This window comes from Macaca fascicularis, chromosome 1 (genome assembly GCF_037993035.2).
Source record: "Macaca fascicularis isolate 582-1 chromosome 1, T2T-MFA8v1.1".
NCBI lineage: Eukaryota > Metazoa > Chordata > Mammalia > Primates > Cercopithecidae > Macaca > Macaca fascicularis.
In genome coordinates this window covers 187,611,862-187,624,255 of record NC_088375.1, presented here as the reverse complement: position 1 = coordinate 187,624,255, position 12,394 = coordinate 187,611,862, and the positions used below count along the sequence as shown (strand labels likewise).

Here is a 12,394-nt window from a genome sequence, read left to right as displayed (position 1 = left end):
CACGGGAAGACCCAGTTGTTAGCATGACCTGAGAGGTTTCTGGGACCACGCCATGGAAAGGCGTCTAGTCCCAGTGTGAGGGGGAAGAGCGGCGCCTGAAGCTCAACTTCCGAGGCTCTGCTGAATCTACCCTTCCTTTAGAGCGCGCAGCCACCAGGTGGCAGCCGAGGCCACGGGCAGGCAGAACAGCGCTCTAAACGGTAGGCCTGCCAGGCAGCAGCGTTCCGAAGGGCTCCCAGGACCTTCAACCAGAAAGAGAGCGAGAGTGAGCATATGCGCATGTGTATGTCTGCGCCCGTGCAGGGAGGAGGGGTGTGAACAGACACTGCTGGACGGATGGCTGGAGTTTAGTCCCTTCCTTCGGGACTCTCCACCACTCCTTCGGCTTCCCTTCTCCTGCCCAGCCCTGTCCTGGGTGCACAGAGAGGAAGTCACTCCATTCCTGCCCTTGAGGAGCTCCCAGACCCGGGGCAGGAGCGGGATGCAGACAACTAGACAGCACCCTGGGGTGAGTGGAGTGAGTGGAGCAGGTGGGGCGGGTGCAAAAAGAGGGAGGAGCAGGGGCTGAAGTTGCCCAGAGGAAGTGCTGAACCCAGGAGTGGGGAAAGGAGCGTCTGGGAAGAAATGGCATCTACGTTGATCATGGAGGGCTTTCTGGCAAGTCTCAGGAGCAATAACAACACGGATGTCATCTCTGTTTCCTCCCAGCAGCTGTGCAAGGAATGTACTACAGAGCCAATTTTACTGGCAAAGGAGGAATGGAGGATCTGAAAGGCTAGGGGATCCCACAGGCAGTGAGGAGCAGGTCTGGAATTTGAACCAATCGGCATGATTCCCAAGCTCAAGCTTTTGGCCACCGTCCGCACTGCCAGGGACAGAAAAAAAAACCTGGGAGGAGAGCCAAGCCAAGCTGGGGAGTCAGGACCTCCCAGCCAGGTCTGGATGGGAGGTAGGTGCCTCCACCCTGGTCCCAGAGCAAGTTCTGCTGGCTTCAGCCACCTGACTTGCCTGTGAAGTTGGGCAAAGAGGCCAGAGCAGACTGTGTGTGATTCTGGCCCCACCCCCAGCACTTCTACCCCCACCTTTACTACCCCTAGGCTGCGGGAAAAGGCTTTGCCCAGCAATAGTCCTGATCTGATGGCTGCTTGAAGCACAATAAACAGATAGTATTTCTGCACATGTCACTCTGAGTATGAGGGCAGTAATCTTGAAACTCCCCTTGACCACCTGGCACTCTGGAGATGGAACTCCGCAGCCTGTTTTCAAAGCCAGGTCCTGGTTGGCAGCTCCTCTTCAAGTCTAACAGAAGTAAGCAGTGCTGCAGTCTCCCTTCAACTGTGCAGTTGCTGGGTGGAGGCTTTTCTTTCCTGCCTGAGTTTGGGTATTATCTCTAATGTAACCCTATGAAACTTACACGTTTTAGGTGGGAGGGGGAAAACAAGGTGCGAGCCCTGTTCCAGGAAGAGCAAAAATGTCTTCAACAGTAAGACATCCTGGTCTGAGAGCCAGGGCTTGGGGCAGCCTGTGGTGCTGGCAGAGAGCTGGTGGAAGGGACCACGGAGAGATGATGCCACACACAGAAGTGAGACCAATGAGATCGTGGGAACTGCCCGGCCAAGGGCTGACATCAAGGAAGCTTGGGAGTCAGGGGACAGCTGGGAAGGGAACAATCAACAGAACCAGCTGGAAACTGAAAAGGGATGCAAGGGAGAAAGAGGAGGTGGGTGCTGAGCTCAGGTGGAGGAGGAGGAAGGGAGACAGGACGGAGAGAGGCAGACGTTGAGACAAAAACAGAGGTGGAGAGACCGAGAAACAGGGAGACAGAGATGGATGGAGGCTGGGAAAGACAAAGAGGAGAAAGGCCTGGGCAGGAGAGGTCCTATGTGTGGAGAAAAGGTTGGGAAGAGAGCAGGAAAGAGAGAAGGAGCACAGGGGTTTGGGGGTTCCCACTGGACCCAGCCCACCCCTCCTGCAGGCTGGGTCTCTCCCTTGTCTGCCACTTACAGAGCTCAGGATCCTCTCCCTCAGTGCTGAGGGCGGAGAGCTCGCCTCCAGCCCCGCCCTAGTCCAGAGGCTCCCCCTCCCCAGGCCCTCGGAGGCCGTCCCTGAGACTGGCTGTGCAGCGATAGATGGTGGGGGCCCAGCTGGTGCGTTATCAGCCTTCTCCAGGAGCGCGCCTGAGCCACTCCGTGGCTGCCAGTCTGAGATTAGGCCCCCGGAGGGTCATTAAGCGCCACCCTGGCCTGGGACCAGCCTCCTTTCCCTCCCCGATCTGGCCAGGCTGGCAGGTGGGAATGAGCGATAAGGATTGGGGGTCTCAGCGGTTCTGGGGCCAGCAGCTTCCTGCTCCCAGCCCCCGATTGGGGCAGGAACATGAGGTGAGGGTGAGGGGCTGTAAGGTTAGTGCCGGCCCAGCCCCTGCAGGAGCCCCGTGGGTACCCACTCTCTTAGATCTGCCCATATTGAGCAAGACAGAATGAGAAGGGGGACAAGGAGGCTCTTAGAGAGGCCCTAGACAGCTGCTGGGGAGCAAGGTAAGCCCGGGCAGAAGCAGGCTTCTCCTGGCAAAACCTCACAGGTGTGAGGAGCTGGGATTCACTTGCCACAGGGAGACAGGGAGGGTGGCTCTGCCTTCTGGCCCTGGCAGGCTGGTGGGGTGACCTGACTCGAACCCACTCCCATCCCCCAGGGACAACTGACGGCAGAGCTGGGAGGAAATGTGGCCTCGTGAAAGGAGAATCAGATCCGGCAGCCAAAAGCTTCCCACCAGGAGGCAGGAAAGGAAGAGGGGGCTGTGTGTGCCCCAGCAGAGGCCTGACCCTCTAGGAACCTCTGCCTCTCCTTCAGTGAGTGGAGAAGCGGGGCTGGCTGCTGGCCTGGCTTTGCCCTCTGGTCTAATCAAGGAAGACTTCCCAGAAGAGGAGGAACCTTGGCTGGGTCAAGAAAAAACAATGGGCAGAGTTTAAACGGGCAGAGGTGGGGTGAAAAGGCATGAGTCACAGAAAGCCACGTAAGCAAAAGCCTAGAGTAGAAATCACAAGCTGTAGTTCATTAAGTTGAAGCCCTGAGAGGGGAGGTGACTTGTCTCAAGACACACAGAAAGGCAGGGATAGGCCTGTAGCAAAGCTGCTGCTCCCCCACCCCCAGGCCTCTTCCCTCTGCTGCTGTCTGCATCCTAAACCCAATGAGGTGAGAAGAGATTCTTTCCATTTAAGATGAGTCTTCCCCAGTGGTACTTGGTGAAGCCTTAGAATAGCAAAAGAATGGCCATAACATGGAACAAGGGGGCTGTGACAGGTTGAGGCAAGTGGCAAAGGGAGACCTTTGGGACAAGGTGGATGGCCTCCTACCTTCTGGCCCCACTTCTCTGGATCTGGGAATTATCCTGGGTGAGTCCATCTCAGATTATCACCCAGGACAGACACAGAAGCTGTTCCCATAAGGCCAACAGTCACAGAGGTGAGGGGCCTCCAGGTTCCGCCAGCCAGGCAAGGCGTGCCTCCCCTCTGCCCTGCTCCTACTAGGACCCAGTTTCCTGATCCTCCCGTCCCTACCCCGACTCCCACTCCAGGACTGGGCGTTGGGCGAGGCAGGCATAGGCAAGGACTGGGCTGTCCTCCAGCTCTGCCGTGAGACTGGCCAAATCTTCCATGGAGAGAAAGCTCAGCTCAGAGAGGACAGCAGCTTTCCCAAGCTCACACACAAGTTGGCAGAGGACCCAGGACTCACATCTGGGCTTCCTGAGTCTCAACCCAAGACTCCTTCCTGACACTTCCTATGCCAGAGCCAGCACAGAGGGGCCACCAGAGGGAGACAGACTAGATCTGTGGGAACCCACCGTGACACCTCCAGCACAGAGGCAAAGGGTGAACGGCACTGTGCAAGGAAAAGCCCAGAGCCTCAGGGATGAAGGGTGCTTTGGGGGCGGGGACTGGAGCAAGGGTAGAGTGGGTGAGCTCCCCGGCCCATGGGCCCCTGACATCCTCTTCCTTCCCTGCATACATGAAACTGATCAGCACTGGGGGCACCTAGCTCATATCAGGGTCTGCCCTGCCCTGCCCTGCCCTGGGAAGCCATGCCCGGCGGCTCTGGTTGAAGAAAGGGTTTGGCCTGAGGGGGCAAGAAACACCCCACTGGCAGAAATGGGCTCACCTGTCCTGGTCTTCCTGCCTCCCAATTCTCCCACGTGTCATCAGACACTCCCATTTGAGGGTGCTTCACTCTCAAACACCAGAAAAGGCACCAACCCTCTCTTACCCTCACCCTGGCCACACACTCTCAGCCCCTCCCCAGCCTGGGCCCCCTCGGTCCCAGCTGCCCTGTGGGTACAGGGGCTTCCTGGATAATCCCCTAAAGCCACTATGACAAGTCGGAAGACGATTGTCGTGATTCAGAAAGCAAGATGGGGACTCACTGGAAGCCTGAGGGGCTGTTGGTAGGCCTCAGCCTCAGAAATACAAAAAGTCTTTATTTCACAGGATTTGGGGCCGCTTCCGCAGTTATGGGGAAGGACGTGCGAGCAGGATGGGAGGTGCTGAGCTGACTGTCCTCTCCAGAAGGCTCTTCTGAGCTGAGCGGGAGACCCCAGGGCCACAGCTGATCCCCAACCTAGACACAGTCTGAGCTCCAACCTTGGCTGGCTATACTTCAGGGGAGGGGAGGGCCGGCGTCGGGCTGGAGGGAGTCGGCCCACTATTGCAGATTCCACACAAAGAAGGAGGGGGCTTGGGTAGTAGCACTGGACATCCATCCCAGGTGCCTGGGAGTCTTGGGGTTGGAGCCACAGACAAGGTTACATCGGGGTGCTGCGGACCTTGCCTTCCTCCTCGGGGACATTCTCATAGGCATTCTCATGCTCACTGGACCTGAAAGAAGAAGGCATGGGCCTGGTGGGTCATCACTCCTCCCATTCTATCCCCTTCTCCGTGCCCCATCCTGCACTTGTGACAGCAATAGCTTCCAGAATAAATGCTTGACTCCCAGAAGGGGATCCACCTGACTACATCTGGGCTTATGCATCTGAGTCTGGAGGCCTCTCAGCATCCCCTCCCTGACACCTATCTCCCTCCTCCTGTGGACTGCTCCACCAGTGGGTCCTACTGAGCCCATCCCCCATGGAGCCCATCCCCCACAGATCCCATGCTCCACTAAGCCCATTCCCCAATGAGCTCCATCTCCCACTGAGCCCATCCCCCACTGAACCCATCCCCCACTGAACCCATCCCCCACTGAGTCCATCCCCCACAGAGTCCATCCCCCCACTGAACCCATCCTCCATTGAACCCATCCCCCACTGAGCCCATCCCCCGCTGAGTCCATCCCCCACTGAGTCCATCCCCCACTAAGCTCCATCCCACACTGAGCCCATCTCACACTGAGCCCATCTCCCACTGAGCCCATCCCCCACTGAGTCCATCCCCCACTGAGCCCATCCCCCACTGAACCCATCCCCCACTAAACCTATCTCCCAACAAGCTCCATCCTCCACCAAGCTCCATTCCCCACTAAACCCATCCCCCTCTGAGCTCCATCCTCCACTGAACCCATCTCCGCTGAGTCCATACCCCACTGAACCCATCCCCCCACTGAACCCATCCCCCCACTGAACCCATCCCCCACTGAATCCATCCCCCACTAAACCCATCCCCTACTGAGTCCATCCCCCACTTAGTCTTTCCCCCACTGAGGCCATCCCCCACTGAACCCATCCCCCACTGAACCCATCCCCCCTGAGCTCCATCCCCCACTGAGTTCCATCCCCACTAAACCTATCTCCCAGCAAGCTCCATCCTCCATCTGAAGCTCCATCCTCCACCAAGCTCCATCCCCCACTGAACCCATCCCCTACTGAGTCCATCCCCCACTTAGTCTTTCCCCCACTGAGGCCATCCCCCACTGAACCCATCCCCCACTGAACCCATCCTCCACTGAACCCATCCCCCACTGAGCTCCATCCCCCACTGAGTTCCATCCCCACTAAACCTATCTCCCAGCAAACTCCATCCTCCATCTGAAGCTCCATCCTCCACCAAGCTCCATCCCCCACTGAACCCATCCCCTACTGAGTCCATCCCCCACATAGTCCATCCCCCACTGAGTCCATCCCCCACTGAGTCCATCCCTCACTGAACCCATCCCCCACTGAGCTCCATCCCCTACTGAACCCATTCCTCACTGAGTCCATCCCCCACTGAGTCCATCCCCCACTGAACCCATCCCCTACTGAGTCCATCCCCCACTTAGTCCATCCCCCACTGAGTCCATCCCCCACTGAACCCATCCCCCACTGAGCTCCATCCCCTACTGAACCCATTCCTCACTGAGTCCATCCCCCACTGAGTCCATCCCCCAGTGAGCCCATCCCCCACTGAGCTGTATCATCTACTGAGCTTTCCCCTCACTGAGTCCCTCACTCATTTGTCCCTTCCTCCATTGAACCCCTTGTGCCCATGGTACCCACTGCCCTATGAGTCCCCTCCCCTGCGCTGAACCCTACCCTCCCAAGTCTCTGTCCCCTTTCGGAGCCCTCGCCCCACACAGAGGCTGCGTTTCCCCCACAGAGCCCTGCGATTCTCACAAAGCCCGCATTGCCTCACTAACTTTTGCCCACATGAGTCCCGGTCCTCCCCAGCCACCTCCCCCTAGCAGGTTCTCCTTAGGCCCTGGGAGCACACACAGGGCAGCCATGCACTGCACCTCACCTGAAACTGGCCGCCATTGAAGAGTACCTTCCATCCGTTCCCACCAGGACTCCATCTGCCTTGTTTCCGACGGTCAGGATCATGTGCGCAGGCTCCCTGGGGACGGGACTCATCAGTGGGGCTCCTCAGTGGGGCCCTCCTCATCCAAGCAGACCCTATTCTGGGTCCTGGTTCTCACAAGCCCGAAGGCCAGCAACTGCCCTTCCCAGAGCTGTGTGCAGCGGGGCCTGTCAGTCACGGCTTCTGGCCCCACCCATGGGGTCTCACACTTTCTCCCCACTCCATGGTGGGAGGCCAACTAATTGCAAAAGACTTATCCTGAGTCCAAAGCCCTCAGTTCAGCCTCCACAGCAGGCCCTGCAGGATGCAGTGTCTGCCTCAAATTTCCCCCGGTCGTGCCTTGGGCAGTGGGCACAGATGTGGTTGGTGGCCCTTCAGGCAGAGCTGGGGCAGGTGGAGAAAGCCTACCTGAAGAGCATCCAATGAAAAGCTCCTCACCTCTTACTCAAGTTTAAACCCCCTGCAATGTGGGCTCTCCCTGAAACCTCCCAGAAGCTGCTCTCACGAGGGTCACAGGGAACCGAACACCTGCTCATTTCCTTAGACATCCCACAGGCACCCCAGACTTCATACGTCTCCAATTAAACAGTTGCCCCTACATTTGCTTGTCCTCCTGTGTTCTGGGCCTTGGTGAGTGATCCCCCATGAGAAACCTCGATGCCATACCTGCCTTCCTCCCGTCGGGTCCACTGCTGCCTGTGACCACCAACTCCCAGGGTGCCTACCTCCTAGACAGCGCTCTTCACTTCATCCTCTTGGCCACCGCTACAGTCCAGACCCCCTCCTGACCTCATGCCGGCCCCCTCACTGCTCTCCAGGCCTGCAGACTGGAGATTGCCCCACCGCCACCGTGCATATGCCGTAAGGCAGCCAGGGTCATTCTGCTAAGGCCGTGTCTCATCCCGAAACTGGCTTAAAAACTTGTCACGGAGGCAGGGCACGGTGGCTTATGCCTGTAATCCCAGCACTTTGGGAAGCCGAGGCAGGCGGATCACGAGGTCAGGAGTTGGAGACCAGCCTGGCCAACATGGTGAAACCCATCTCTACTAAAAATACGAAAATTAGCTGATAGTGGTGTCAGGAGCCTGTAATCCCAGCTGCTCAGGAGGCTGGGGCAGGAGAACCACTTGAACCCAGGAGGCGGAGGTTACAGTGAGCCGAAATCAAGCCTCAAGCCATTGCACTCCAGCCTGGGCAACAAGAGCAAAACTCCAGCTCCAAAAAAAAAAACAAAAACAAACACAAAAAATAACAAAAAAACAACTTGTCACTGGATTCCTACTCACTTAGGTAAAGCCCAAAGCTCAGGTCATTCGTGTGCAAGAGCCTGGTTGGCCTGGCCTGCCCACCTCACCAGCCTCATCTCAGGTGTCTCCATCCCTTTCTCCACCCACTGAGCCACTGGTGTTTCCTCAGCAACCCTGCATGGGGCTAGCACTCAAGCCACCAGGCCACCTTTGTGAGATCTGGGAAGAAATGCCCTTGGGACAGAGGCAGCCTTGCCTGAGGGTCCTGACCTAGTGAGTGCAGACTGAGTTGGATTTCAGCCCACCCGCTCTTCACCTGTGTGTGTCTGTCCCCAGCAGCCCTGGTGCCATACCCCTAACTCAGGACCTGGATGTACCCTTCCCTCAACCACAGTGCTCTTCCCACGCCACTCTGTCCTGGTAGTGACTCCTCCTCGTTCTTCAAGTTTCAGGATAAACGTGCAATGGGGAAGCCTTCTCTGACCACCCCAGACCGGGTCAGGCCCTGCAGTGTCCTCTGCACTCTCCCTCAGCAGCAACTCTTGAACTTCTGACAGCTCACTGTAGTCTGAGCCTATGAGGGCAGGAGGTGTGTCTGTCCCATGCCCTCTCTGTACCACAGCTGACCCATCAGGAGGGACCACCCCCTCTAGAGGTCCTTACAGCCCCCATCACAGGCTGGGCTGCTATCCTGGCTCTGCAGAAACACAAAGACTCCAAGAAGAGAAGCCGTTTCTCCAAAGCTCACAGGGAGCGGGCACCAGAGCGGTGGGGCCCACAGAGCCCAGGTCTGGGAGCCAGCAAGCCTAGGCTCTCATTCCGACTGTCACCAACCCACCCTATGACCTTGAGCCTCAGTTTCCCTTCCACACACGGAGAGGTTTGGACACAGGGTTTCTGAGGGCCTTCTCACTGCTACTAGAGCAAGAGCAGTGGTCCTGGGCCCACCCTGCCTGCTCAGGGGCCCTTGGGCAGCACTCACGGTTCCTCCTGGCACCAGAAGTGGTTGACTGCAAAGGCGATTGCCACGAGGACCAGGAACACGGCCACCGCGATGAGGCCCTGCATCCAGGGCTGAAGGTTCCCCAGGCCTAAAAAAGGGAGAGGGGCTGTAGCAGACGGGGCCACAGTGGGGCTGCATGTGCAGGAGAGCGAGGGGGCCTCACTCCCCAAGGACCCCACCTGTGCTGAAGGCCCTCAGCCAGCTGCCAGGACGAAGGAGACATTCTGGCGAGGCAGGGGTGGGATATGGCCCATCTGACCCACTCAAGCATCTTAAGCTCCACTGAGCTTAGGAAAAGGAGGGAGTTGGAGGAACGACAGAGGCTCAGAGAGAAAGGAGTTGGAAGGAGTGAGAAGCCAAGGAGGGAAGAGCCTCAGAGTGCTGTATCTGAGATCTAGGCATCCCAGAGCCTCTTTCCCTCCCCAAGGGGGGTCACATGCAGGGCTCAGGGAGCACCTGGGCCCCAGGGACCAAAAGGCAGCCCCCTGGACAGCCAACCTAGGCCTTGCAGCTGGGAGTGGCTCCCAGAAGGCTGAGGAGGACCCAGAGCTGACAAGACTGGTCTGGGATCTAGAAGATCCTGTTCTGTAGCGAGAGGTTTCTCTGATGGTAAGAAGTGTATGAGAGTGGGAGACTCTCAGGGCTGCTCAGCTGGGGAGATCTGCGGTGCCTGGGGTACCCAGAGAGAGGAGTGGACCAGGACATCTTTAGATGAAAGGAGGGGTGAGCTCTTCTCTGGGTCTTGGGGACCAGGAAAGAAGCCTCAAAACCTGAGCTGCTTTTGGTTCCTCCAGCTGGGTGCCCAGGGACTAGGGTCAGAGATTAAGTTGAGGCCCCAACCATGCACCCTTCTCTATTTTTTTTATTTTTTAATAGAGACAGGGTCTTACTATTTTGCCCAGGCTGGTCTCAAACTCCTGGGCTCAGGCGATCCGGCCTTGGCCTTCCAAAGTGCTGGGATTACAGGCATGAGCACCAGGTCCCTTCTCTGCTTTTTGATCCTTGACACCAACACAGTCCCTCAAGATTTCCCTGAAGTCCCTGCCTTCAGGCCCCTGCTTCCCCAAAGGACTTTCCTCCTCCCCAGCATCACTGCACTCCATGAGCCTGCAGGAGCTCAGCCCTGCAGAGAAAAGACCGTCAGCAGGGAGAGGTCCCAGGACAAAACACAGGTCAGCGGGAGGCTTCGGAGGGGTCCTGCCTCCAGGCCAGAATACCTGCATCCCTGTATTTTGAGGGACCCAGGCTGGACATCAGAAAACCTTCCTCTGGCTCACTCCTGCTCAAATGTCCTCCTTTGAGTCTACCAAAAGCTGTCCTGCTGCAGTGGAGGCCTGACCTCTTCTCCGAGCCTGGCAAATATTGGGAAGGAGGAAGGAGGCTAGGCACTCTCTGGCCTGTAGTGAGGTCAGACCTCACTTATCTCCAGGGGAAGCAGAAGACACACAGTGTGATTATCCTCGGTTCCACACCTGCCAAAAGCAGTGTTTGGAGTCATTGCTTCCCTAGGGGCTCAGACTGCTCCCTCAGGTCAGCGGTTGCTCAAGCATGGGGAGTTAGGGCTCAACCCTTGGAGGCCTCTCCCTGTTTCCTCCTAGACCCCGCAGCCAATTCCCTCCAGTCACCCCAGGGACCACAGTCCCTGCTCCTCCTCCCATGTGGGGTTAGCACATACAGCAAAGGGCAGTGCCTGGGGCAGGAGAAAGGTGGTCTGAGCCCTGTCCTTTCTTGCCCTGCTGTGTGACTCAACCTCTCTGGTCTGCAGTTCCCCAGAGGGCTCCCAAGACCCGGGAGACAGAGTTGAAGCGGACACACATGAGAGCTTGGGGTGGGGGTGGGAGGGGAGCTCTGGAAGCATCTTTGCCAGTCCCCTCTGGACCAAGTCCCACCTGCAGAGTCCCCAGACTCTGGCTGCAGGTGCAGCCTGACAGTGTAGAATGAAAGCCAGACCTTGGCTGTGTTGCTTCACCAGGTGCAAAGCCCTTCTACACCCCTGACCTGGCAGCAGCCCCAGGAGGTGGGCAGGGTGGGGCTTATTGTTCTCATTTTATGGGTGAGAAAACTGAGTCTCAGAAAGGGGCAGTGATTTGCTCAAGGTCACACATCAATTCAGGCAGAGCAGGACGAAGAGCTCAGATATTTGGGGGAGTCACACTGGACACCGTTCTCTACCCAAGCCCAAGAGGCTGAGACAAAGCCCAAGCCTTTGAGGGGTAGCTTGGGCCCCATTCTCACCCGCCTTGTATCCCCGGGCCCCCTGTGCTCAGGACCCAGCCACCCCTTGGGCAATGCCTGCTCCTGCTCTGTTCCTCCCCAAGATCCTAGAACCAACATTTCCCTGCTGCTGCCACTTTTCACTCGTTGAAAACAAGTGACAGGCAGAGACTTGGTTCAGAGGTCTCTGTCTTGGGACATTCTTTCAGCTAGCCCAGTCCCTGCTCCCCCTCCAAACTCTAAGTATCAAGGCCCTGGGGAGGGGAGCCAGAACACCACCCATCCGCCCCTCGGGCTCCGGTGCCCAACCCTCTCCTCCTGAGCTACCTTGCTGACAGCTGGCAGGTGGCACTGCCGTGAGCAGGCCCAGAATGAGCAGGCTGAGGGCCAACATGGCTGCAGCAGCTCGTAGCCTTGCTTCTGGCCGCCGGTGTCTGGGCTCCTGGAGCTGCTGTGGCGTCTGTTGGTGTCCGCCTGAAATCAACCTGGGCTCAGTCTGGCCCTGGAGGAGAGGAGCTAGGAAGGAGGAAGGCGAGGGAGGGAGGAGAAATGAAGACGGGGCGTTGGAGAGAACCTGCCCTCCCTCCCATGGTAATGAGCTGCCAGGCCTGGCCTCCCCTGGCCAGTGCCCAGCTCACTTGTGCTGGCATTCGAGGTCATCTTACCGGGGCCAGCTAAGGAGGTGGGTATGAGGACCAAGCAGATGTGGGAGAGCCCCAGCCTCACCTCCATGCCCTGAGCTCCCTTTTCCTGGCAGTGGGGCTGGATTCTAGGGAAAGGGGTGACCATAGTCGCTCCTGCCTTGACTGAGCCCAGTGGGCGGGGCTTCTTGGAAGGCTGACAGTGGGATTAAGAAACGTGCTGGCTGGCTCAGGAGCCTGGGGAAAACCCCAGAAGCCCAGAGAAGGCTCAAAGCTGCCAGACTCCCCTGAGAGCCTAGCCTATTTCCTGTTCTCCCCCTCACCTGCCCCTACCCCACCAAGCCAAACCCTGAGACTCTAATGCTGGGACACACCACGGCTTCAGTGCCTTCCACGCCCTGGCCCAGCCCAGTAGCTTCCTAAATCCACCCCTTCCTGCAAAGATCTCCAAAGAGAACCTGAAGGTCCCAGTCCCCAGCTTTCACAGCCCATGCCAAAGCCCTGACCCAGCCCAGCTGACCTAGGCCC

At 57.9% G+C, this 12,394-nt stretch overlaps 1 protein-coding gene and 1 long non-coding RNA gene across 4 annotated transcripts; one reads left to right on the top strand and one right to left on the bottom strand.

Annotated features, from left to right (window-relative positions):
- Positions 1-250: 250 nt before the first annotated feature.
- On the top strand, positions 251-4,999 carry LOC102123323 (uncharacterized). 3 transcript variants are annotated; one of them, XR_012420473.1, is made up of 3 exons: positions 251-508; positions 712-949; positions 2,690-4,999. It is a non-coding gene; the product is annotated as an uncharacterized lncRNA (long non-coding RNA). The 3 variants fall into 3 exon arrangements; XR_273844.4 differs by lacking the exon at positions 2,690-4,999 and having other exon boundaries at positions 712-1,184; XR_012420472.1 differs by lacking the exon at positions 2,690-4,999 and having other exon boundaries at positions 709-1,184.
- PDZK1IP1 (PDZK1 interacting protein 1) lies at positions 4,415-11,723 on the bottom strand. The gene is made up of 4 exons (XM_005543461.4): positions 11,553-11,723; positions 8,991-9,099; positions 6,702-6,797; positions 4,415-4,865 (listed from the first exon to the last, which is right to left on the bottom strand). The coding sequence occupies exons 1-4, from the start codon at positions 11,617-11,619 to the stop codon at positions 4,793-4,795; spliced, it is 345 nt and encodes a 114-aa protein (XP_005543518.1). The 5' UTR covers positions 11,620-11,723; the 3' UTR covers positions 4,415-4,792.
- Between the last annotated feature and the right edge of the window lie 671 nt (positions 11,724-12,394).

Bases quoted from the DNA above. Each gene is read 5' to 3' on its own strand.
- PDZK1IP1 (XM_005543461.4), bottom strand. From the start codon at position 11,619: ATGTTGGCCCTCAGCCTGCTCATTCTGGGCCTGCTCACGGCAGTGCCA. The intron at 9,100-11,552 runs GTAGCTCAGGAG...TCCCTTTTTTAG, and splicing joins ACCTGCCAGCTGTCAGCAAG to GCCTGGGGAACCTTCAGCCC. The intron at 6,798-8,990 runs GTGAGTGCTGCC...TCCCGTCCCCAG, and splicing joins TTCTGGTGCCAGGAGGAACC to GGAGCCTGCGCACATGATCC.